Source organism: Peromyscus eremicus, chromosome 3 (assembly GCF_949786415.1).
Source record: "Peromyscus eremicus chromosome 3, PerEre_H2_v1, whole genome shotgun sequence".
NCBI lineage: Eukaryota > Metazoa > Chordata > Mammalia > Rodentia > Cricetidae > Peromyscus > Peromyscus eremicus.
This window is the reverse complement of record NC_081418.1, coordinates 101,566,824-101,590,434: the sequence shown is the minus strand read 5'-3', so window position 1 is coordinate 101,590,434 and position 23,611 is coordinate 101,566,824. Positions and strand designations below refer to the sequence as shown.

Below are 23,611 nucleotides of genomic sequence, written 5' to 3'. Positions count from 1 at the left end.
CTCATCATAGATGTGTGCACATGGACCACATCCTACATGTACAGTTTTTCCATCACACATATACACCCTTAAGGATTCTGTTATATATAGATCCAGGGACTACATATACATGTACACAGGGACCTTTCACATACATATCCATTGAGACCCCATCACACGTGTGTGCACAGGCCTTTTACACATGTATACAGGGCCCCCCTCCTGTATACATGTGTAAAGGGACATCACACATACTTATATTCAGAGACTAGAATGTGCCTGTGCACACAAATACCCCATTATACCTGTGTATACAGAGGTCACACATGTGTACACAGGGTCCCTATCACATGTGTACACTGAGACCCTCTTCACACATATGCACAATGAGGCCCTATCACACATGTGCACACAGGAATCCCATCATCACATGTGGCCATAACCCTTGTCCCATGTGTGTACACAGGAACCCCATCAACTGGTATGTACACAAGGACCTGTCATAGATACACCCATTGCACATATGATCACAGGGACACCATATGTGTACATATAGGAACCTGTTCTATGTGTATACATAGGGGCCCCATAATGTGTATGCAAAGGGACCCCATCATCCACATGTGCACAGAGACTCCATTATGCATGTACTTAGGGAACTATATCACACACTAAACACACAGACCCCATCACACATGTGTTCTCACAGGACCTTGTATTTTCTTTTCTGATTCTGATAAAATACCCTGACAAAAACAACTTAAGGGGGAAAGAGTTTGTTTTAGCTCACTGTCCTGGAGGGCTAGAGTCCATCATAGCAGAGGAGGAAGGACATGGCTGTGGGCAGGCACATGGGGCCAGACTATAACCTCAAGGCCACCCCAGTAATGCACTTCTTTTATTAAGACACCCACCTCCAACGGGTCTTATAACCTCCCCACACAGTGCCACCAGCTGGGAATTAAACACATGCACCTATGGGGGACATTTCATATTCCAAACATAAGCCCCATTATCACACATGCACTCAGGGACACTGTAACACATGCATATATAGGGCCCCATCACACTAGTATGCACAGAGGTCCTGTCACAACCATAACCTCCCTGATGCCTCCACTTCCTCTAGCCTAGGAATGGTTTCCACACTCTTCCAGTGGTCTCTCCCCAGAGTTAGCCTCTACTGGGGCCCTATCCCTGGGAGCTGGTTGTGGATGTGGCCCATTACTGGGCAGGTGGATGGACAGCTGGACTAACATGCCCCCAACTGCAGCTGTCTGTGGAGACCACCTGTTCCTGTCAATTAAGCCAGCAGGCTGGGGGCAGGGCCTCCTGAGCCTGGGTGGCCTGTAGTCCTTGCCTTACTGACTGCTCAGAGAAAGGCCTGCCCTTCCCTGCATGCCTGGAGCTGCTGTGTCTACCCAGGCTGGGAAGAGTGATGGCAGGTGGTGGCAGGCAGGATAGGGCTGGGGTCATGTCCCCAGCCTTACCTTGCCAATGGTGGTCAGGGTGGCAGGAGGAAACTCCCTGGGTCCCTGTCCAGATCACCCTACATGCTGGGTTCAGAGCTGTCAACTGGGAGGGAAGAGGATGGGATCTTCCTGGGATGTTGAGGTGGGTGAAGCCCAGAGTGTGGGAGAAGTAGAGTCCTGGTCTTAGAGGACATTGGTCTGGAGCTCTCGGTCCCCTGCACACTGGACAGGCTGTTTCCTGGTACCTGTCTCAGGTTAGCCTTCCTGTCTCTGTTGGGGTGGCAGTGCTGGTGTTTCCCATTTCATGGATAGAGAAACTATGGTGGAGAGCTTCAGCACCCCACATGGGTCCTTTCAGCCGAAAGACATCCAAGCCAAGTTTGGGCCTACGCAGTGGGAGTCCAGCCTTGTCCATGACTGCTGTGCTCCCCACTCAGTGTAGCAGTGTGAGCAGCTCTGGCACAGTCGTCAAGGGCCTGGCCCCTCCCCTGCTCTGACATAGCTGGGCAGTATAGGTTTAGGGTAGGGTTGGTGTCCTTGCCAGCTCCAGGGGCACTGGGCAGCCGTGGCCCCTTACCACCTTAGCTAGCGGCTCTTGTTTGGAGGCCTAGGAAGAAAGTTTGGGCAACTATAGGCCCGGCCCCAGCAGGCCTCCTAGGATCTCCTCCCTTACCCTGCTCTTCCAGGCCTGGTTTGACTTAAGCCTGTCTTGGTGGAGAGGCAGCTGAGCGGATGTGGGGGGTGGCCCAGGCTCTCAGGAATGTGACCCTCCCCCTCTCTCTCAGCCAGCAGCCTCTTGGCCCAGAGACACAAGGCCCCACCCTGGCTGGCCCCTCGCCCAGCTCCTGACAGAGCTGGCCTCCACAGGGTGCTGCTTTTGCCTGACCCTGCTGCCCCCAGGTCTGCCCTGTCCCCTCACTGTGGGGTACAGAGAAGACCAAGCTCACTCCAGCCCCCTGCCCTGAGGTAGAAAAGGATAGACGTGGGTGTTAGGCATCCTTAGCTGCACAGTGGGCAGAAGCAAGCTGCAGGTCCTGTGCCCAGGAGACTGTGCCTAGGCCCAGCTGAGCTGGGCAGACGCGCCCCATGAGTTCCATCCTGAAAGCCCCCATGGGTCTCTCTGTTAATTAAATACATTTGTTTGGTGAAAGCAACTAAAAATACTTGCAGCACCAAGGCTGCAGGAGAGGAGCCGGCTAATTAGCGCCTGGCTTGCTTGGGATCTGAACTATATTTCCATGCCGATGAGACACCCTTCTCCCTAACACCTTCTTGCTGGGGTGTCCCTCACCCCAAGACACCCCCTAAGACACCCAGGGACAGCCTTGGCCTCCCTGTGTGTGAGCCCCTGGTCTTGTTCCTCAGCTACAGTGATCACCAGGTCTCTGTGTGCCCCTTCACCTCAAACCTGCTTTCCTTCACAGGCCTCAGTTGACCCATGAAAGAATCCAGAGTCCCTGCAGCTTGGTGGTAGGCACTATAGCCCATGTGTACCCTACCACTGAGTTTTGGTGTCTGGACTGGTAGAGGAACCAAGACACACCCACCTGCCCTGTGTGTCTTGTCCTATCTCCCTGTCCTTGGGCTAAGCTGGATCTGCCTTGGCTCCGTCTGAACCAACCCTGGTTCTTGCAGGGCTTTGGTGGGGAGGTGCTTGTTAACAGGTGAGGTGGGTCTAGAATAGAGTATTACTGGCCTGCCTCACTGAGCACTCTTGCTACAACAGATTCTGGTGGACCTCGCAAACCCCAGCGGCAGGCCAGCCTTGGCTTATGAGAGTGTGGTGGCTCAGGAGGGCAGCCCTATCCTGCGTGACCTCGTCCTCAGCCCCAACCGCCAGTACCTCTATGCTATGACGGAAAAGCAGGTGGGTGCCTCTGGCTGCTCAGCCATGGACTATCAGGGTGGCTGGGATGGGATCCCCAGCCAGAGAACCCCATCATAAGGAAGCTGAGGAATAGCTTGCCTGGAGTCATGAGGCTGCTTCTCCCCTGGAGGTGCTCTATTGGCTGTAAAACCTGACATGTCACTCAACAGACAGATGAGCAGAGGACCTGTTCTAGGAGGTGTGTGTATAAGGGCTATGTGCCATCCATGTAGCCTCAGACTCCCTAGGACCTGCTCAGGGGGGCCTTCTTCTCTCCCTGTGATCTCGAACCATGGACGTTGGCTTGAGTAACAGCACTGTCCGAGCACAGGTCACTGGACCTGGGATGCTGGGTTGGGCTACCTGGCCCAGGCTCTGACTGTCTAGAGTGGGTTGTGGCTATGTTCTTTGTGGGGCTATGGCCAGCCTGGCCTGCCTAGTTTTTTAAGGTTGTGTTCTCATGTGCCCAGCCTTACCAGATTGGTGCCTGTTCCAATCCTTCCGTGCAAACTGGTGTCCCTATGACAAATGGAAAGGCAGAAGTTGGAGGGGAGCAGGCAGGATACTAGGCTTTCTGACCAGCTCTTGCCGTTCTCTGCCTCGAGTCCTGAGAGCTGGGGAGACCCAGAGTCTGCCTGCCCCTCCGAGCACCAGTGGGGCTGGCCCGTTTTCTTTCACTGACGAGTCTCTTTATCCCTCAGAAGCCATGGCTGAAGGCCTCAGCTGGCTACCTGTCTTGGAACTCTTGTTCCTGTTGGGTCCACTTGGCTGAGGCAGGGTGACCCAGCCTGGATTTTGAGTACACTGAGCTCCTACAGGACGGGGACTACAGGGGCGGGCTGGGAGCCTGCGATGGGCCTAGATAGGCCTCACACTGTGATCCCTCCCCAGGTGACGCGGGTACCTGTGGAAAGCTGTGTGCAGTATACTTCCTGTGAGCTGTGCCTGGGGTCTCGGGACCCCCACTGTGGCTGGTGTGTCCTGCACAGTGTGTGAGTCTGGAAAGTCTGGCTTGAAGGGGTGGGTGACATTTGGCCTGGTGGCCCCTGGAAGCCTGCTGTGTATTTCTCAGATAGTTGTAGCTGCCCAGGCGCTCCCTGAGGTCTCATTTGACCCCACTGACCAGTGATGGGAATGTTATAAGGTGGGGGCAGAGGAAGCCATGTCCGTAGCTCAGGGACCCCTCTCTGGTAGCCCTGGAGACTCTAGACCCCTATGGGCCCAACCTGAGCACATTCTACCCACAGCTGCTCAAGGCAGGATGCCTGTGAGCGGGCAGATGAGCCCCAGCGGTTCGCCTCTGACCTGCTGCAGTGTGTGCAGTTGACTGTCCAGCCACGCAATGTGTCAGTCACCATGTCCCAGGTGCCGGTGAGTATGGCTGCTGGAGGTGGCCGGGAGGGAGCAGGGGGTGGGGCAAGTAGGGCAGGCAACCACTCACCCAGGCCTTCTGCCACGGGACAGCTTGTGCTGCAGGCTTGGAATGTGCCTGACCTCTCAGCTGGTGTCAACTGCTCCTTTGAGGACTTCACAGAAACTGAGAGCATCCTGGAAGATGGCCGCATCCACTGCCGTTCACCCTCTGCCCGGGAAGTGGCACCCATCACGCAGGGCCAGGGTGAGTGGGTACCCTTCCTGCTCAGCAGTAGCAGACACAGAAGGAGAATCGAAAGCAGGAGGTGTGTGCGGCTGGACAGAGCTTCAGGAGAGGTCAGAGTGGAGGTGGGGACATTTGCTCTGTGTGTGATGAAAGCCTAGTGGGGGTTTGAACACAGCACCTTTCTGCCTGCTGTGGTCCATTTAGTTGCTCAACACTTGGCAAGTAGTCCAGTGAGTCCCCTTAGCCTAGCCTTCATGAGGAAGCTGTATTCTGACTCCTTACTGGCCAGCTGAGGAAGGGGCATCCGCCGCCTAGGGCCTAGGCTAGAGGTCTAATGGGCTGGCTTCCATCTGGGCTCTCTGAATGCCAGACTCTGTGGTCTGTGGCCCTGGTGCCTTAGCCTTTGTATTCTGCAGGGGACCAGCGGGTGGTGAAGCTCTACCTCAAGTCCAAGGAGACGGGGAAGAAGTTTGCATCTGTGGACTTTGTCTTCTATAACTGCAGTGTTCACCAGTCGTGAGTGTCCCTAAGTCATGCCCTTCCTACAGCTCCATCCCTGTAGTCTTGCTGCAGACACTTTGCAGGCCTGCCTTCCTGCGGCTGAATCCAGTCAAGCAGGCAGGATAAGAGGCCCCCATAAAAGCAGCCTGCCAGTTGAAGAGCTGGCTGGGCAAGGCCCTGAGGGAAGCTGTGGCTCTGGGGAGCTGTTTTAAAAACTGGGTGGGAGTGAGATGTGACCTATGAAAAGCCTCACTGCCCACCAGAGTGGGGCCAGGACCTCTGAGGGAGATAATGATCTGGGCCATTGTGGAACCCAGACATGGCACCTCTGTGCCAACTCTGGACCTGGCTATAGCTGCTACACAGTAGGACAGCCAGGCATTGGCTTCTGCCTGTTATATGGGGGTCAGCTCTGTTTGCTGCTTCCCACCTTGGCTGTGAGCACCTGGCTTCAGCTAAGGGAGCTGGGAGCTGAGGGCAAACTGTAACCCATTCACTAGCCAAGGCACTGGTCAAGAGAGGGTCCTTAGGCCAAGGCAAGGGTGGGCATTTCAGAGAGAACTTTAACAGGTTTGGCCTGGGAGATGGGGTTGGCTGGCTTTTCAGTCATGCTTTTGTTTGCTGGTAGACTCCCAGGGCCTTCTCTTGTCCAGGCAAGGTAGGTTATCTTCAGAGCAGGAGACTGTTATATTCAGGGGCCCTTGGGGTTGTCTTCAGGAGCAAGGTGACCAGAACTGATAGGGCAGTCCTGGAGGGCAGGGAAAAGGTGTGTTCTAGAGGCCATGAGACTGTCTTTATACACCCCAGGATTAGGAGATGTGGAATGAGCAGCGCCTGCCCGGGTGGAGCTGATTTGGCTAGGACAGGCAGAGGTGGACTGAGGCTCTGAGTAGTTGAAGAACCATTTGCTGCCTGCACCAGCCTGAGCCCATTGAAGTGGACGGCAGCACTTCTAGTGTACTTCCAAGCACGTTCTGTTCACATTCAGTCATAATGGCCAGTGGTCACTGCAGTGACCAGGGCTGGGATGAAGAGGAAGAGAGCGAGAGGAGGCAAGACCATTTTCAGCAAGACCTGTGCAGCAGGCAGAGGGTCTGGTTGTCTTCTCAGCCAGGAGCAGCCATTGCAAAGGGCCAGAGGTGGCCCTCCAAGGAGAAGCAGCACAGCGGGTCCCATGGTGGACATACAAGCTGCTCCCGCTAACTGTCCCATTTCCCCTGCAGCTGCCTGGCATGTGTCAACGGCTCCTTCCCCTGCCACTGGTGCAAATACCGGCACGTTTGCACCAACAATGCGGCCGACTGTGCCTTTCTGGAAGGCCGTGTCAACGTGTCTGAGGTAAGGCTGAGTAAGTGGCCTTAAAACCTCAGAAGAACCAGTAACCATCAGGGTGTGGCTGGTTAGAATGCCAGTTGTACACTATGAGGTGTGACCAAAGTGGGGGCAACTTCCTTAATGTCATAGCCTGAGGCCAGACTGGGAACATTTGCTGGTGTCCTTTGTAATCCTTGGGAGACAGACACTGGAGACCCCTATGGAAGCCTGGGCCGGGGCAGCCTGACCAGCAGATCTCATGACAGTCCTCTTCCAGGCACAGCAGAGCTGTGGGGCTTTCTGAAGCTCCACATGGTAATTGCTGCTGAGTCTGACTGTCTGAGTGGCAGGCCACTCCTCCTGGAATCTGTGACACCCTGGGTATGCAGGCCTGCATGGATGGGAGACTGGGACAGGATCCTAGGGTCCATGTTGGTGTGGAGACAGGACTTGAAGCAGGACCCATTCATCTCACTGTGAATACTGTCCTGGGGGTGGGAAGGAAGAGGCCATGAATTCTCCCACTTGGGTCTGTGGGGGCTGCAGTCTGGCTGGACTTGTCTAGAAACCTTAGCAGAAGGTCATATGTATGAGTGGGCCCCATGAGCCTGCCTTCCTCTGTCCCTCCTCCCTAGACCTCCCCATCACCCCTTGCTTGCTGGCCTAGCATCTGCTAGGACAAGGTAGTAGTAGAAGGCAAGATCCTGGACCGAATGGTCTTGAGGGCTGTGACAGTGGGTGAGAGCCAGGGATACAGTGGTGGGATGGGTAGAAGCCGGGGAACTGGATCACAGTATCCAGGATAGGCGTCAGGAGCCAAACCAGGGGCCTTGGGAGCTGGCCAGGGTTGGCCTAAGGCCACTTCCAGAGGCCTATGCAGTGCCCTAGAGAAAGCAAAGTGTTAGTACAAGGCCGGGGAGACCCTTGGTGGTGGTTCCTGAGGCTAAGGTGTCCCAGGTTTCTTCTCTGGTCTCCCTCTGGTCCTGCCCTGACTAGCCCATCACCTCCAGGAGGAAACTGTCCTCCTGGTAGTGGCAGCCCACTCAGGCCTTCAGCAGAGCCATGGTGTGCTGAGTGGGATGGGAAGCATAGAGCCCTGGTTTGTCTGCACAGGGCTGGGGTCAGGGAGGGCTCTTTGGGGAACTAGTTGGTCCCCTGGGTGCTTGCTCTTTGTTAGTTACAGCTTTGTATGGCTTGTCAGGAGTGTTGTGCAGCCACAAACTTAGCAAATGAAACTTTGGAAAACCTGGAATACACAGTACCAAGCAACAGACCCCCATCTCCCTGCCTCTGGCTCTGGGGGACCTCATGCGGGCTCCCATAATCCTATGGCTTTCCAACCCAAGGTGCTTTATTGTACCCAGATATTGGCTTGGAGATGGAGACTGACCTGTAGGCACTCACCCTCCCTGCTGCCCTCCCTGCACTCAGTTCTTGCTGAGCAGGTAGTGAATGGGATGGTAGGCCCTAGAAGGAACCTCATGGAGACCAGTCAGCAAAGCTTGTGCTGACAGTCCCAAGGACCTGGGATGTCCTCTTAGGACCTTTCTGTAGGAGTGGAGAGGTGCAACTGGCCTTCCACAAGAACCCCATCATGTGACCTCCCCAGTGGCCTGGTAGGCCTCGCTCTTGGCTTCTCTCCTTTGCCAGGCCCTGGGATGATCTCTGAGTTCCCAACAGGGAAGTAGACTTGTCTGCATGAGGGAGAGGGCTGTGAGTCAGATGTCTAGGAACCTGACCTGAGTCCTAAAACATCCCCTTCTCTTGGCTCCTTCGGGTTGATACTGGTGTGAAGGTGGAATTGGGAGCCCTTAGGCAGGGACCCTGGCTCCACTCCACAGGTACCTGCCAGTCTCTCCTTGGACTGCTGAGAAACAAGGAATTGGTTAGACCTTTCAGGGCTGCTGATTCCTGGCCCTGAACCAGTAGATCCTAAGGGATCTATGCTGTATCAGCAGGGCCTGAGATTCAAGAGGCTGGTGGGGTTAATTCAGCTAGACTCTCTGCCCCAGAGGGCCCCACTTAGCCTGGCCTATGAGTCCTGGAATTCATAATTAGAAGATACGCTGCTGGGCTTAGAATACCGAAGTCTAGGTGAAGTAGAAGTTACACCAGGGAAGCCTAGGCAGGGCTTCTATCCAGAGTGTGGCCAGCAGATTGATAGCAGGGAGGATGATATTGGGGTAATGGGGAAGGCAGGAGGATCTGGCCAGGCTCCTGGGAGCCATGTCTGCCCTCTGACGGCTGTACTCACACAAGGGTATTTCAGGGGGCAGTGGGCAATGCTGGACTCTGAACCTGGTGTGTTCTAGTAGGTAAGCCCAGCTCAGCATGGCTGTTGGGGGCTCCAGGACAGGCTGAGCCGAAGTTAGTGCTGTTCTCTCAGCCGGGTCCCATCACAGCCTGAGTCTTGGGCTACAGTAACTGGGTGCTCCTCAGATGGTAGGGGAAGCAGTCGTGTGGATGTGGCCCTGCATGCCGCTGTCTTCACCAGGGCTGCCACCTGAGTTGGGACCAGTGCCCAGTGGATACAGGGACATCCTACAGGCTTGCCTGCTGAGCCCTTTCAGATCTGCTGGGGTCAAACCATGAGAGGCTGGGTCAGAGCTCAGGCCCTTCTGGGCCCTGCAGAGCAGATCCTGGGCCTATATCCACCTTGGGAGCCAAGGCAGCCCCCAGGGATCAGGCCTGTTTTCAGCATCCCTATTTAAAGCTGCTCCAGGGCTCCCCCGGGGCACCTCCTCCTGAGGCTGCTGCCAGCCATGCTGCAAGCAAGCCAGGCGTTGCATCAGTTACTGTTGCTGAAGCCTGGCCCTGGGGGCTTGGCTGTTTTTCTACAGGGCCCAGGCTATTTTTACATGCTCCAGGCCCCCAGCTGAGAGCCTGCTACCCCAGTGCTCTGTTCTTGGCTCCTGCTTCGGGTCTCTACAGCTGTGGGCCAGATGGGGTACCTGTGGCTCCGGAATGGTGGGGTCCTAGGTTATGGCCAGGGTGAGTAAGTTGGCCTCTGTGCAGCTACAACCTGGTGGGAATAGGACCTGAAGACTGCTGCCCCTGTGGTGCCCAGATACAAAGTGACACAAGGAGCCTGGGCTCTGTGAGCCACCACAGCCTGGGACACAGTGGAACTTGCACTTCTTGCTGGCCACCAGACCCAGCTCAGCCAGAGCTTTGCTATCCCCAGGACTGCCCACAGATCCTGCCTTCTACCCACATCTATGTGCCAGTGGGTGTGGTGAAGCCCATCACCCTGGCCGCACGGAACCTGCCACAGCCACAGTCAGGTCAGCGAGGCTACGAGTGCCTTTTCCACATCCCAGGCAACCCAGCCCGAGTCACTGCGCTGCGCTTCAACAGCTCCAGCCTGCAATGCCAGAACTCCTCGGTGAGGGAACAGCAGGCGGGTGGGCAAGGTGGGGTGCTCCGTGCTCTGGAGTGGGCCATTGCCCACGCAGTCCCAGACCTGATTTGTTAGTGCAAAAAGGCCAAGATGGCTGATGTGACCAGGTGTGCCTTAGGAAGGCCAGCGGGCTCTGCTGACTCCCTGGCCACCGCCGAGCCCTTGGGTAATTATGGGTGGTGTAGGTGAGTGGGCTGATGGTGGGTCTGAGTTCCTCAGTGAAGTCCAGGTACGATGACCACAGCCTGTATCCATCTGAACATCAGCAGGTGGCCTTGCTGGGTAGGTCAGGGAAAACCTTTGGTGGAAAACTCATACGTCACAGTGACATTCCCAAAGTTGTCACTGAGCTCAGCCAATCTGGTGTTGAGACTTCTCTAGAGCAGAGTTCTTTATAGGATGAGCCCTTTCCAGATGTGCATGGGCGGGGGGGTGGTAAGCTCAGGTTTCCGGCTTTCCTCTGGCTCATTGGTTACCGGTAGCCTCATTTCCCCCTCTGCCCAGGAAGCAGTCAGGAGGGCGATTGATTTTGTGGAACAGGCTTATGATCAGATTGGCGGGGCATATGGACACAGGACTATTGGTGAGGCTTCAGTTGTCCCCACCCCCTGGTTCCAGCAGCCCTTGGCTGACAGGTCTGTCTAACAGGGCAGAGTTGGGGTCAGAATCGGCCGCCAGGATAGCATGGGCTGCAGGGGAGTGGAAGGACAGCTCTACCCAACAGGGAAGGCTTCACCTCCCATCTCCCATCCTGTTGGTCACCGCCTGTCCTTCCCTTATTGGCTCCTCACAACGCCTGTACACACACACACACACTCTCCTCTGACTCTTATCACCCCTCTTTTCTAGATTCTGCTTCCTGTGACTCTCCACCCTCATCTCTGTTGTCCCCGTCTCTGCAGACCCCCATTTATCTTCCCTTCAGCAGTGTTTAAAGGGAAGAGAGAGTATCAGGGAATTTGATAGGATCCAATTAAATCCCTTCAGATAAAATAATGATGAATTGCTGAGCCGCCCCTTAGAGACGTCAAGCTGCCTGCCTCGGCCCGAACACAAGACCGAGTTGAGGTCATCAGCTGCAGAAAGTGGGAGGCAGCTAACCCTAGGCCAGCCCTTGAGGCCGTCATCCTAAGTGCAGGCCGCCCGGGTGGAGGTGGGAGCAGCCCTCATTCCTCAGGACAGTGGTCTTTTGATCTGTACTTAGGCTGTGGGGTCACAAGTGCCTCACACCTCAGAAGTCCTGGCCTGCTTAGCAGACAAGACTGATGTTCACAGAGCTTTCCTGATGCTATTGGGCCCAGCTAGCCCTGCTTTCCCAGGGCTTGACTCCAGCTCTGAGCCAAGGCTGCCCTGGTGTTGGAAGGAGTGTCTGAGGCAGCATTGCAGGATAACGTTGGAGGCTGGTGATGGTTGTGGTTTCTTCATGGCTACAGGAGATAGAACTTGGCTGCAGGGAGCAGGGCCGTGGAGCCAGAAGAGAAGCCCTGTGTGGAGAGATAGGCAGAAGAGCTGTATGTGTTCTAATCCAGCTTGCATGTAGGCAAGCCCATTCAGTAGTCAATTTCAGAGATGGTGAGGGGCCCCCATAGGTGTCCTTGCCCCTCTATGTGGTATGGGGGTGACGGCCCAGCATCCTAAACATGACCTCTGTGCCCGCTTCCAACAGTACTCCTATGAGGGGAATGATGTCAGCGACCTGCCTGTGAACCTATCAGTTGTGTGGAATGGCAACTTTGTCATTGACAACCCCCAGAACATCCAGGGTGAGTAGCAGGGCTGGCGCCTGGGTGGATGAATGGTGTATGGGTCTGTACTGACCAGCTTTCCTGTCACAGCCCACCTCTACAAGTGCCCAGCCTTGCGCCAGAGTTGCGGCCTCTGCCTCAAGGCAGACCCGCGCTTTGAGTGTGGCTGGTGTGTAGCTGAACGTCGCTGTTCCCTACGGCACCACTGCCCAGCTGAATCACCAGCCTCCTGGATGCATGCCCACCATGGCAGCACAGACCGCTGCACAGACCCCAAGATTCTCAAGGTAGGAGGAGCTGGAGACCCAGTCCAATCAATGCCTGCCTGGTCCACTCTTGTAAGCCCACCCACCACCTCCTCACCTGGCACGGTAGACCTTGCTGTGTCCGCCCCAGCCTCTGCCTTCCTGCAGCTGTCCCCAGAGACTGGCCCTCGGCAGGGAGGGACAAGACTCACCATCACTGGCGAGAATCTGGGCCTGCGGTTCGAGGATGTGCGGCTAGGAGTGCACGTGGGCAAGGTGCTGTGCAGCCCTGTGGAGAGCGAGTACATCAGCGCAGAGCAGTAAGGCAGCCTGGAGTGGGCGGTGAGGGCCTGGGTGGCCTGGGGAGCAGTGCTGCAGTGCTGAGCCCCACCATGCCCACAGGATTGTCTGTGAGATCGGAGATGCCAGCACGTTGCGGGCCCATGATGCCCTGGTGGAGGTGTGTGTGCGGGACTGCTCCCATCACTACCGAGCCCTGTCCCCGAAGCGCTTCACCTTCGTGGTAAGCCCCACCCCACTGCCCTCTACTTCTTGTTACCTCCAGAAAGTGGCTAGGGGTCCTGCAGAAGTAGGCCTGGATTCATGTCTGATACAGGACGCTGCTCCTGTTGCCCAGACCTAGGCTGAGCCCAGCCAGCCACAAGGGAGTGCTTACTCTTGCCCCCTGGGCTGTGTGACTATCTGGGGACACGGGGTAAGAGATCCAGATGCTAGGGTATGCACGCAAGAGGGAATTCCCTCTAACAAGTCATCTTCCTGCAGACACCAACCTTCTACCGTGTGAGCCCCTCCCGCGGGCCTCTGTCCGGAGGCACCTGGATTGGCATCGAAGGAAGCCATCTGAATGCAGGCAGTGATGTGGCTGTGTCCATTGGTGGCCGGCCCTGCTCCTTCTCCTGGTACGGGGTGAGAGGAGTCAGGGGCCACAGGCTTTCCCTCCTGGCTCTGCTGTCCCCTCCTGTTGCCTGGGCAACGGGTATGGAAAACCTGGTGGGGTGATCACTATGGAAACCTGGAGGCAGAAGAGGTTGCCATGGAGATGGGGGCCAGCCTCCAGAGTGGGAAGGGGTGTGGCCTGGCCTCAGTGGATACTACCTATTGCCTCCACTCTAGGCCCTCCTAAGGAGAAGGGAGACATCTCTTGCAAGCGAAATAAAAAGTAAATTTTTTAAAAGTTTAATAGAGAAAACAGCTATCTTAACAAAAGCCTTGAGGCTTGAAGTGGATAATTTTAGATTAAAGATGATAATGGAACGGCCCTTTAAATATTTTCCCGTGGTAATTACCCGTTATCAGGCTAATCATTGGTGTTTGCAGCCTGGCGGCTGTGAGCCTCAGGCTGAGGTAATACAGCCAAGGGACAGGGCCTCAGAGCTGGTCCTGCCTTGCTGACTGCTGAGGAAGGTGACCTGTGACCCCATTCCCCAGGCCAACTTATCGTTGTATGTGTGCAGTAGGGAAAGGGGGTTGTTGAATTCAAGGCAATGAATCCATTGGTAGTGGGACTCCGCTCAGAGGGCTGAGGAAGGCAGCGCTGGTAAGGGGGACGGGTCAGGTGTGTAGTTTAGTGTCTCTGGCCTCTCGAGCAATAGCCTGTCATCTGAAAGGTGTGTTTATCTCAAGCCTGGCAGGGTGGACTAGGATGGCTGCCTGGTACTTTGAGAAGACAGAGGCTTGGCCAGGGTCTCCTGAACAGCTAGCAGTAGGCAGGATCCGCTCTACCCATCTGCATTACAGACTGTGTCCTTAGGAGAGAAGGGTGGAGTTCATGCCCGAGGGAGGTTGCAGAGACAAGTGTAGGGAGGACAGAGGGGCCAGCCAGGGGCCAGGGTAGGACCAGACACTGGTGGCCACTCAAGGGCCACAGCCGTCAGCCCAGTAACCACCCGAGGGAGGCCCATGTCTTTCCTGGGAGCCAGTGCTCAGCAACTGTGGAGAACTGCTGGTGTGTTGACATGCTGCCTCACCGTGCCCTCACCCATCTTGACCCCATCCCAGGAGGAATTCTCGAGAGATCCGCTGCCTGACACCCCCCGGGCAGACCCCTGGCAGCGCCCCTATTGTTATCAACATCAACCGTGCCCAGCTCTCCAACCCCGAAGTGAAGTACAACTACACCGAAGACCCCACTATCCTGAGGATCGACCCCGAGTGGAGCATCAACAGGTGGGAGAGCTACTGTGGAGTTGGGAGCCCATTCCTGTTTGCCATTCCCCACCGTAGGCCAGGGAGTACCTCCCCAGGGTGTTCCATGGTGGCTTGTTCTGGTAGCTTCCTAAGTCAGTGGTTAATCCTGGCCAGAAGTGCTCTGGCTGGGCTTTGAGCCGCTTGCTCACACAGGGAGAGGCTGTGTGTGTCTCTCTTGTATTTCTAGGCCTAGGGCATTGTCTGACTCCTCACTCCTTCCTCTAGTGGTGGGACCCTCCTAACAGTCACAGGCACCAATCTGGCCACCGTCCGTGAACCTCGAATCCGGGCCAAGTATGGAGGTGTTGAGAGGGAGAATGTGAGTGAATGCCCTGTGCCTCTGATCCCCTACCTCACTCTGACCTGACCTGCCCTCCCCTTCTGGCCATGTGGGTATTGCCTGGGCCGGTACTACTGCCGCTAACACCCTGCTTCTGCCTCCCCATGCTTACCTGTCTGTTCTGAGGCCTTGAAGACGAAGTGGTCAGCTAGGGCTGAGCCTTGGGCTCTGGCCTGTCTGGCCCTCAGCCTTCAGAGAATGGACATCTTAAACATTTGATGCCTAGAGCATCCTTACAGGGAGCCATTATTCCCAGGGTGGGGCTGTCATTGGGTAGCTGACCCACAATGGGAGGGCTGGCCTGAGGTCCTGGTGCCTGTGTCCCAGAGCTGCATGGTGTACAATGACACCACCATGGTGTGCCGGGCGCCGTCTATACACAACCCAACGCGCAGCCCACCAGAACTGGGAGAGCGGCCAGATGAGCTTGGTTTCATCATGGACAATGTACGCACGCTGCTGGTACTCAACAGCTCCTCATTCGTCTACTACCCGGATCCTGTACTGGAGCCGCTCAGCCCTACTGGGCTCTTGGAGCTGAAGCCCAGCTCGCCACTCATCCTCAAGGTGGGTCTCAGCCAGTGTGGTCTCCTGCTGCAGAGACCGAGCTGGGATAGGCATCTGGGGCCAGGGGAGAGGCCCCAGGACTGTCTTCACCTCACCCTGTTCCCTGCAGGGACGGAATCTCCTGCCTCCTGCTCCTGGCAATTCCCGGCTCAACTACACGGTGCTCATCGGCTCCACACCCTGTATCCTCACTGTGTCTGAGACACAGCTGCTGTGTGAAGCACCCAATCTCACAGGGCAGCACAAAGTCACGGTGTGTTCCCCATCCTGCCTTTATGCAGAGAGCCAAGAAATCCCTGTCACAGCCTAGCTATGGTCTCCTGGAACCACCCTCCTGACCTACTGACCCTGCCCCCCCTAAAGCAATCCTACCTCTGAGCAAATACCCAAGGAACTGAGCTCGAGTGAAGGTCCCATTCAGTCCCCACCATCGTCACCACTATGAGCCCCTCATTATTGCTCCACTGCTGATGCTTGTGTGCTAGCTACCTGGGTGTTAGCCCGTGCTCCAGCATCTTGCACCTGTTAGCCGCTTGGGCCACCTGCTGGAGAGCTGTTACCCACAGGCGGGTGCCACCAGTGGCTTAAGGGCCACTGGACAGAGGTCTCAAGCTCTTGAGGGGCCAATACCCTCTGAGCATGTCTATCCCATCTGGCAGGTGCGGGCCGGCGGTTTCGAGTTCTCACCTGGGATGCTGCAGGTGTACTCGGATAGCCTACTTACGCTGCCGGCCATCGTGGGTATCGGTGGGGGTGGTGGCCTCTTGCTGCTGGTCATCGTGGCCGTGCTCATTGCCTACAAACGCAAGTCCCGGGATGCTGACCGTACCCTCAAGCGGCTGCAGCTCCAGATGGACAACCTGGAGTCACGTGTGGCCCTTGAGTGCAAGGAAGGTCAGCAGGGAGATGGGTGGGACCAGAGCTGGGGGGTGGAGGGCGTTGCTGAGGCAGTCACCACCACTGAGCCCATCTTGTCCTGCTAACTAGCTCTGACTCAGTTGCAGGAAGGTGGCAGAGGGTGAGGTAGTGCTGTTGAGAGAATTTTGTCCTAAACTAGGGAGACTGAGGTACAGAAAAGCACATTGGTTGGTTTCTTTAAGCTCAAGACCAGTGATCCTGGCCAGACAGCAGGCAGGCTGGGACAGGGAAGGGGGAGGGGAGCCTCAGGCATGATGCCCTTATCCCACATTGCCCCTGACCCCACATCTGGCCACAGCCTTTGCAGAGCTCCAGACAGACATCCACGAGCTGACCAGCGACCTGGATGGTGCCGGCATCCCATTCCTCGACTACCGCACATATGCCATGCGAGTGCTGTTCCCTGGGATTGAGGACCATCCTGTGCTGAAGGAGATGGAGGTAGGACCACCCGCTCAGAGGCCCCTGGGGGCTGGTGGGCATCCATGGGCACTGGGACTGGTACGGCCTTCCAGAGAAAGGTTAGGGCTTAGCCAGGGAGGGAGTACAGGCTCAGACCCAAATTGGATGCAGCACAGGGTTAGGACTCTGAGCTCTGAGGCAGGGGCCTGATTTCTGGGGCAGGTGGCTTGCCCTGGGTGACAAGCTCTTAGGCGTGGAACAGTGCCCCAGGCCTCATCCAAGCTAACTGTCCATTAGCCTGGGACTCTTGTTCCTTTCCCTGTGCCTAGGCTGTGTGGGGCTTTCTGCCATTCACCAGCCTAGGTCACTTGGAGGATGTAGGTGCTGAGCTTCACTGTGCAGTGAGGGCAACCTAGCCTGCCTGTGTGCACAGGCCCAGATAGCCTCCAAATCAGAGAAGGCCTTTCCCCGCCTTAGTTGTTGGGGCCATGTGCCCCTGTGTTCTGAGCAGGCCTGTGTGCTCCCAGGTGCAGGCCAATGTAGAGAAGTCGCTGACCCTGTTCGGACAGCTGCTGACCAAGAAGCACTTCCTGTTGACCTTCATCCGTACACTGGAGGCCCAGCGTAGCTTCTCCATGCGTGACCGTGGGAATGTGGCCTCACTCATCATGACGGCCCTGCAGGGTGAGATGGAGTATGCCACGGGCGTGCTTAAGCAGTTGCTTTCTGACCTCATCGAGAAGAACCTGGAAAGCAAGAATCACCCCAAGCTGCTGTTGCGGAGGTACAATGAGGGAAGCCTGGCCTGTGGGTCAGGTCACCATGGGAGTTGTGGGGACCTGTGCCTGCTAAATGGTAGAAGTGGCTCCACCTTCCCATCTGCTGCTATTCCCATAGGACTGAATCAGTGGCCGAGAAGATGCTGACCAACTGGTTCACCTTCCTTTTGTATAAGTTCCTCAAGGTAGGTGGCTCCGTGTAGGGCCAGCTAAGCCTCGGGTCCAGTGAATGGAGGGCAGGGGTGAGTGGGGTGGAATATCCAAGGAGGTACAAGGCCAGAGCCCAAGTGTGAGTGTCCCAGCCCAGCAACCCAGACCCCTTGCTTCTGTTTCCTGTGCTGACCCTTGCCACCAGTAGGGTGGCGTTCACGCTCTGAAGTTAGTGCCCAGACTGGAGTTTGGATATTAGCTTGGGTCTCCGCTTGATGCCTGGAGCTAGCTGCTAGGCTCAGGACGGGGATTGCACCTGACACTGACCCTCAAGAGCTCTGTGTACAGTCCATGGTAGGGTGTGAGTCCACACTGGGCTTCTGGGTGGGCTGGTTGGTTGAACTGGTTGCCTACACTTAAGAGACTGGATAATCACACAGTCCCTTGCCAATTTCTGGCTTCCCTTAACCTCATGGCCAATGGGATACATGCCACAAGTGGTGACAGTGGGTCCCCCAGGTAGCATAACCTATGCATATCAGCCCTGGCCAGTGCTCTGTGGATACAGTATCCAGCAGTGCAGCTGGGCAGAGATGGGGCTGGTGCTGTCTACCTCTGGACAGCTCTCCCTTAGTAGGCTGCTGCTGAGCTCTGACTGGCTGGCCCAGAAGTGGTGGCACATGAGTCTGCTCAGAGCAGATCCCTCCCTGGTGGGATGCCTTTGCTTGATGAGAGGAGAGCCAGTAGGTAGGAGATGGCAATAAAAGACAACAGGGGTTGTGAGGAGCGTGTCAGGAGGGCTGGAGGACCAGAGATAGAGGAGAGTGACCTGGAGGCCCAGGAACAGCTGGGGAGAAGGGAGTCTGTGCACAGCAGCCGCCATGATAGCTAATGGGCATATCTCCTATGAAACTGCTGCCCTGTGGACAGTTATTTACATGCTCATTAAAGCAGGCTCTGTGAACCAGAAGAAGCAAGGCAGAGCAAAGGCTCAGGCGTTCCAGCAGCTGTGCCCATGCTGGGTCTTGACACGTGCTGACCCCGTTTGATCCTCATTCTCCACACCCAGGAGCGGGTGCAGTTCACCACACTGGGTCTCAGATCCTGAGCCAACTCTGGAGTGTCTACTGCTACAGTGTGGGGAGGCCGGCTGCCTCTGGAAGCCGGTGGAGCTGGTCCTGCAGCTGTCACTGTGGGGCAGAGGGACTGGAGCCTGTCAGACGTCTGGGACAGCCTCGTGGAGAGACATTGGTGTCTCAGGGCACTCAGGGATGTGAGAATGGTGGGGTTGGAGGACAAGACAGCTGAGGGGTAGCAAGAAAAGGGAAGCCGAGCTTAAGGGAAACGGCCGGCCCCCCCTGCCCCAGGTCCACTCTTAGGCCCTGGCCAGGGAGCTTGGGGTCTCCTCTCAACTCTGGTTTTTGAGTGGCCTTTTTGCTCTACAGTGGAAACTGAAGCTCCACATACGCAAGGCCAGGCCACAGGAGGCCATGCTGGAGCCTTGCTGTCCCAGGAGTAGGCCCAGGTTGACCTAGACCTGTTCCATCCCTGCCTGTGGCCACTGAGCCACACATAGGCCTCTTCACAGGCTTTTGCCCTAAAGTGCTGAGAGGATACACTTGAGTGCCTCCCTTCCCTGGGCTGGCCACCAGACCCTCCTCCTGCCCCAGAGTTCTGCCATCTCTGCAGTTTAAGGCTTGAGCCACCTACTACATAGCTTTCCAGAGTAGTTGCTTTCAGTCATGAGACAAGTTCCTCCACCCTTTCATGGCTCCACAGCTGGTCTCTTTTTAACGTGCCACAGACTTAAAACGGTTTTATTGGATTAAAATATACATAATGCAAAAACTCACTACCTTTTAAACTGCTTTTAAATTACACTTGTATTTCCTTATTATGTGGTGTATACTGCAATGCACGTGGGAGGTCAGAGGACAACTTGCAGGAGTTGGTTCTCTCCTTCCGCCGTGTGGGTCTCAGGGATTGGACTACCCCGGTTGTCAGGGTTGGTAGCAGGTTCCCTTACTCACTGAGTCATCTCAACAACCCTCTTCTTATTATGTGAGACAAGGCCTCCCTAAATAGCCCAGGCTGGCCACAAACTTTGTGCCTCAGCCTCCTGAGCGTCTAGTGTACAGGTACCTGGAGTTAATCCATCTGTAAAGCCTAGTTCCTGCCGCCGCCGCCATCTGCACCGTTTGTCCTGTGAAACTGAAATCTGTCTTCAGGAACCGCTTGTCCCTCTCCCCACCCTCCACGCTGCCACCTTTATCGTTTCTGCTCTGAGTTTCACTGCCGTGGGGAAGTCATCCGCCACACCTTGCATGGCTGGCTAACTCCACCGTGTGGCTGCAGACCTGAGTCTTGACAGGCGTGTGTGGTCTCTGTGACCCTGCACAGCCACTGCTTTCCTTCGGGCCAGTTGCTTTGGTCAGCTACAGTCCACAGTATGCAGTGGGAAACTTACACAAGTGCAGATGTGTTGTCGTAAGCCACTCTGAGAAGCATGACTCGTGCCTTCCTAGAAGTGGAACTTCCGCCTCTGGCTGCGTAACCGTACCGCATGCACAGTTGAGTTTGTACTGGGGAGGATGGAAGGGGAAGCAGAATGCATGGGGTTTGGTCGAAGGCTTCGTGAGTTTGCACGTGGGCAGGGTCTGAGCCCACCCCCACAGATAACTGGTGACTAGAATGCGTGAGTGAGGTAGGTGCTCTTCCTACCTGTCACTGCACTGTCAACAGCACCTGTGAGGTAGAGGGGCAGGGCCCCAGCTCCGGTGGTCACAGCCATCAATATTCAGTGCATGCCATCCCAGGCAGGTTTCTGAATTGAAGCAAATGTCTGCAGGTAGAGGAACAGGTTTTGTTAGATTTTTGTTCTGAGTTCTGGCTGCAATGTCACTCTGGTCTGCGGTTCTGGCTTAAGTGAACCCCCTGCCTCAGCCTCCCAAGCTACGGACAGCCATGCCCATCCTGAGTGCTTTTCACCGTAAGTCCTGGTGCTGCTGCACCTTGCTCCTCAGGCTTGCTTCTCTGTCACACCATGTGCTTTGCTTCATACCTCACTCCCTCCAGTCCCCTCTCCAGCTGGAGTTAGGCCCACGTCGTCAGGTAGGCTGGCACACAGTGTGACCACTGCTTGCTTAGTCAGTACCACTGTCCTCTGTCACATTGGCAGAGGTGTTGGGGAATCTGAATTCTTCCCCAACACAGTCAGCTTCTGGTGTAGCTGTCTGCTGCAGTGGGCTTCCAGAGTGCCCAGAGGTGACCAGGCACACTCATTTGCAACATCAGATGTGCTGACTTAAGAATCTTTCCTGGCCTGGGTGCCGCTGACTCCATCACTATAGATGAGTGCATGTGGATGGACATGCTTCGGCTGGCATTTATTTAACAAGTTCAATCTCTTGCTTGATCAGCCACTCTCATCTTTGAAGCAACATTTGTGTGTTTTCTAGGGTTATTTTCTTTAGTATCTGTAGGTTTGTCGTTGTGTTGGTGGTGTTGGTGTTGTTTTAAATGCCAGCGTTCCATCATTTGCAGCTCTGTGATAGAGATGACGTGTGGCATGAGGTAGGGATCTGCCTTGACTTTCCTTGCAGATGGGAAAGCTGCTGCTCGGCCTCATTTACTGAGCTGTGCTCTTCCTCTCTTGCCTCTCTGTATGAAAGGGCCATTCTCTGCCCCTCTGCAGGGTTGAGAGGAATCAGAGGCCCTACCTTCTCCCTGTCATGGGACTGGGAAATGAGGCCCAGAGAGAGGAAGGCCTTGAGCTTAGGACAGCTTCTTTCTGGGCCCGCCTCCTTCCTGGGTCTCATCTCTGATTGCTCTTTCACAGTCTTGGCAGGCCTGGTGAAAGTGATGCTCTGGGCTGGCAGGGGGACTTCTGGGTCTGAGGAGCTGCCTGGCTGAGTCGGAGCTTTCTCTGAGAAGCCCTGGCTTTTCCCGGGCAAATGCATTAGGGTTGGGTGGGTCTGCGTTCAAACTTTGGGCACCTTGCCTGCCTCCTCTGCTCCTTTTACTGTGCTTAGGAACCTCAGGGCAGACATCTAATCTGGGGAAACGTTATGAGGTAGTGTTTGCCGAAAGAGGCAGCTTTGATGGCTCCGAGTCCCAACCTGCTCCCCCTCCCTCCTCCTCCCTGGCTGACTTAATGAAGCCAAGTTTGCAAATGAAACATAATTTCAAAGACAGGAGTGTTGTCGGAAGGTCTCCGATGATCTATGCTCCTGGCCGTTCCTTAGCAGCTGTCTCTTTAATTACCTCAGATGCTAACAAGGGTCTAGAGCATCTGGGTCCAAGAGCAGAGTCGCTGTGGGCTTGCCAAGGACCCACCTGGGCCAGCCTCATGCCTGGGCATTCTCAGCCACTGGCCACTGTGAAGAGTGATGCCAGCGGTCAGGGATGGGCTTTCAGAGCCATGGGACCAGCCTGTGCTCCAGCCAGCTGCCTCCTTCACCTTGCTGAGTAATGCGAGCCTTTACTGTGGTCACTTTCCCTTCATTCAGCTCACAGCAGTGGCTGCCTCCCCCACACTGTGCTGTGGCTCAATCCAGGACCTGGGAGGACCTAAGGGGGATAAAGGGACAGGGCAAAAGCCCCACACCTGCAGTGAGGGGTGGCAGGTAGCAGCTGGAGGTAGGGACTGTGTAGGTCCTCCTCACCAAGTGCACAGAGCCCCCCCCCCATCTGCCCCCATTTCTTCTTGGCACCAGATTGTGGGTTCCTTTGCCCTTTGGTGGTGAGGAGCCTCAGAAGTCAGCATGTTTATGCTGATGCTCATGGTGAAAGCATGGTCTTAGTGATGCTGGGCTTGTGGCTAGGTGGGTCCCTAGACACCCATCAGATCATGATCACACCTGGTGTGCGGTGAGCTCAGGCAGGGGTCCACCAAGGAGACTGCAGGCCTGAATCCACCTGCCTTCTTCCTTGCAAGATTATGTTGTCCATGTGTACCTGCCCTTAACTTGTACCACTGTACTTATCAAGGATTTCTGTATCTACAGTCACAAGGACACTGGGGTTGTTGCTCACTAGATTTCCTCGCCCAAGGCTGGCTCCAGAGACAGACTTGCCTCCTAAGAGGAGATGAAGCTGTTGGAAGCAACTAGATAGCCCTTAAAGGGCTGACTAGGTCCTGACCTAACCTCACACCCTGTCGTCTACACAGGAGTGTGCTGGGGAGCCGCTCTTCATGCTGTACTGTGCCATCAAGCAGCAGATGGAGAAGGGCCCCATTGATGCCATCACAGGGGAGGCCCGCTACTCTCTGAGTGAGGACAAGCTCATTCGGCAGCAGATTGACTACAAGACCCTGGTGAGCCCCCATCCTGGGTCCTCCCCTTACACTGACACTGAATTGGGTGAGCAGGACTGTCAGAAGCAAGGGGTGGGGCTAATGCTACCATACCACCCTCCTCACACACAGACCCTAAACTGTGTGAACCCCGAGAATGAGAATGCGCCTGAGGTTCCTGTGAAGGGGCTGAACTGCGACACCGTGACACAGGTCAAGGAGAAGCTACTGGATGCTGTGTACAAGGGTGTGCCTTACTCACAGCGGCCCAAGGCTGGGGACATGGACCTGGGTGAGTGGCGGGCAAGTGTCCCTGTGTGTTCTGGTCAGAGGCCAGTCCCCTAGTGCCAGCTGTCCTGATGGTAGGGGGTGCCTGCCATCCAACAGAAAGGCTGCAAGGGAGGTGACTGTGTAAGCTAGGGTCTGCAGGCCAGGGTAAAGTGATGCAGGAAAAGATGCAGGCCATGAATTTGATATTGAAGTCAGGGCTGAGGGGACAGGCCTTTGCATTGGGGGAAGTTGAAAGAGGTGGGACACAGTGCTGGGATCCTGTGGCAGATGGGGCTGGAAAGGCTGGAACCTATAAAACAGGACCTACCTCTTAGGCTCATCCAGGCAGCAGATGAAGGGCTAGCCTATGACTGTACCACCTCTAAGCCAATGAATGGAGCTATCAGTGGATGGAGGGGCCTCAGCTCTACCCCAGGCTCTTCCCCAAGTGCAGAGCAAGCCCCTGCCTGCCTTCATGTCTTCCCCGACTCCTTTGATCTGTGTGCCAGTAGAATGAGGAGCTTGGGTAGAAGGGAAGGAACGAGGGAGGCCTGCCTC

At 55.8% G+C, this 23,611-nt stretch overlaps 1 protein-coding gene and 1 long non-coding RNA gene across 2 annotated transcripts in view; one reads left to right on the top strand and one right to left on the bottom strand.

Annotated features, from left to right (window-relative positions):
• The window catches only part of Plxna1 (plexin A1), a 41,482-nt gene that overhangs the window by 10,231 nt on the left and 7,640 nt on the right, over positions 1-23,611 (top strand). Inside the window, exons 3-24 of the mRNA XM_059258176.1 lie at positions 3,178-3,318; positions 4,210-4,310; positions 4,566-4,689; positions 4,783-4,936; positions 5,335-5,434; positions 6,643-6,757; positions 9,918-10,118; positions 11,800-11,896; positions 11,969-12,165; positions 12,292-12,443; positions 12,526-12,646; positions 12,907-13,043; positions 14,143-14,310; positions 14,557-14,650; positions 14,999-15,238; positions 15,348-15,491; positions 15,898-16,132; positions 16,455-16,597; positions 17,086-17,342; positions 17,456-17,522; positions 22,658-22,804; positions 22,916-23,075. Of these exons, the coding sequence (XP_059114159.1) occupies positions 3,178-3,318; positions 4,210-4,310; positions 4,566-4,689; positions 4,783-4,936; positions 5,335-5,434; positions 6,643-6,757; positions 9,918-10,118; positions 11,800-11,896; positions 11,969-12,165; positions 12,292-12,443; positions 12,526-12,646; positions 12,907-13,043; positions 14,143-14,310; positions 14,557-14,650; positions 14,999-15,238; positions 15,348-15,491; positions 15,898-16,132; positions 16,455-16,597; positions 17,086-17,342; positions 17,456-17,522; positions 22,658-22,804; positions 22,916-23,075 (3,295 nt within the window). The remainder of the gene's footprint in view (positions 1-3,177; positions 3,319-4,209; positions 4,311-4,565; positions 4,690-4,782; positions 4,937-5,334; positions 5,435-6,642; positions 6,758-9,917; positions 10,119-11,799; positions 11,897-11,968; positions 12,166-12,291; positions 12,444-12,525; positions 12,647-12,906; positions 13,044-14,142; positions 14,311-14,556; positions 14,651-14,998; positions 15,239-15,347; positions 15,492-15,897; positions 16,133-16,454; positions 16,598-17,085; positions 17,343-17,455; positions 17,523-22,657; positions 22,805-22,915; positions 23,076-23,611) is intronic.
• On the bottom strand, positions 10,661-13,114 carry LOC131907183 (uncharacterized). The gene is made up of 3 exons (XR_009378320.1): positions 12,915-13,114; positions 12,336-12,412; positions 10,661-11,617 (listed from the first exon to the last, which is right to left on the bottom strand). It is a non-coding gene; the product is annotated as an uncharacterized LOC131907183 (long non-coding RNA).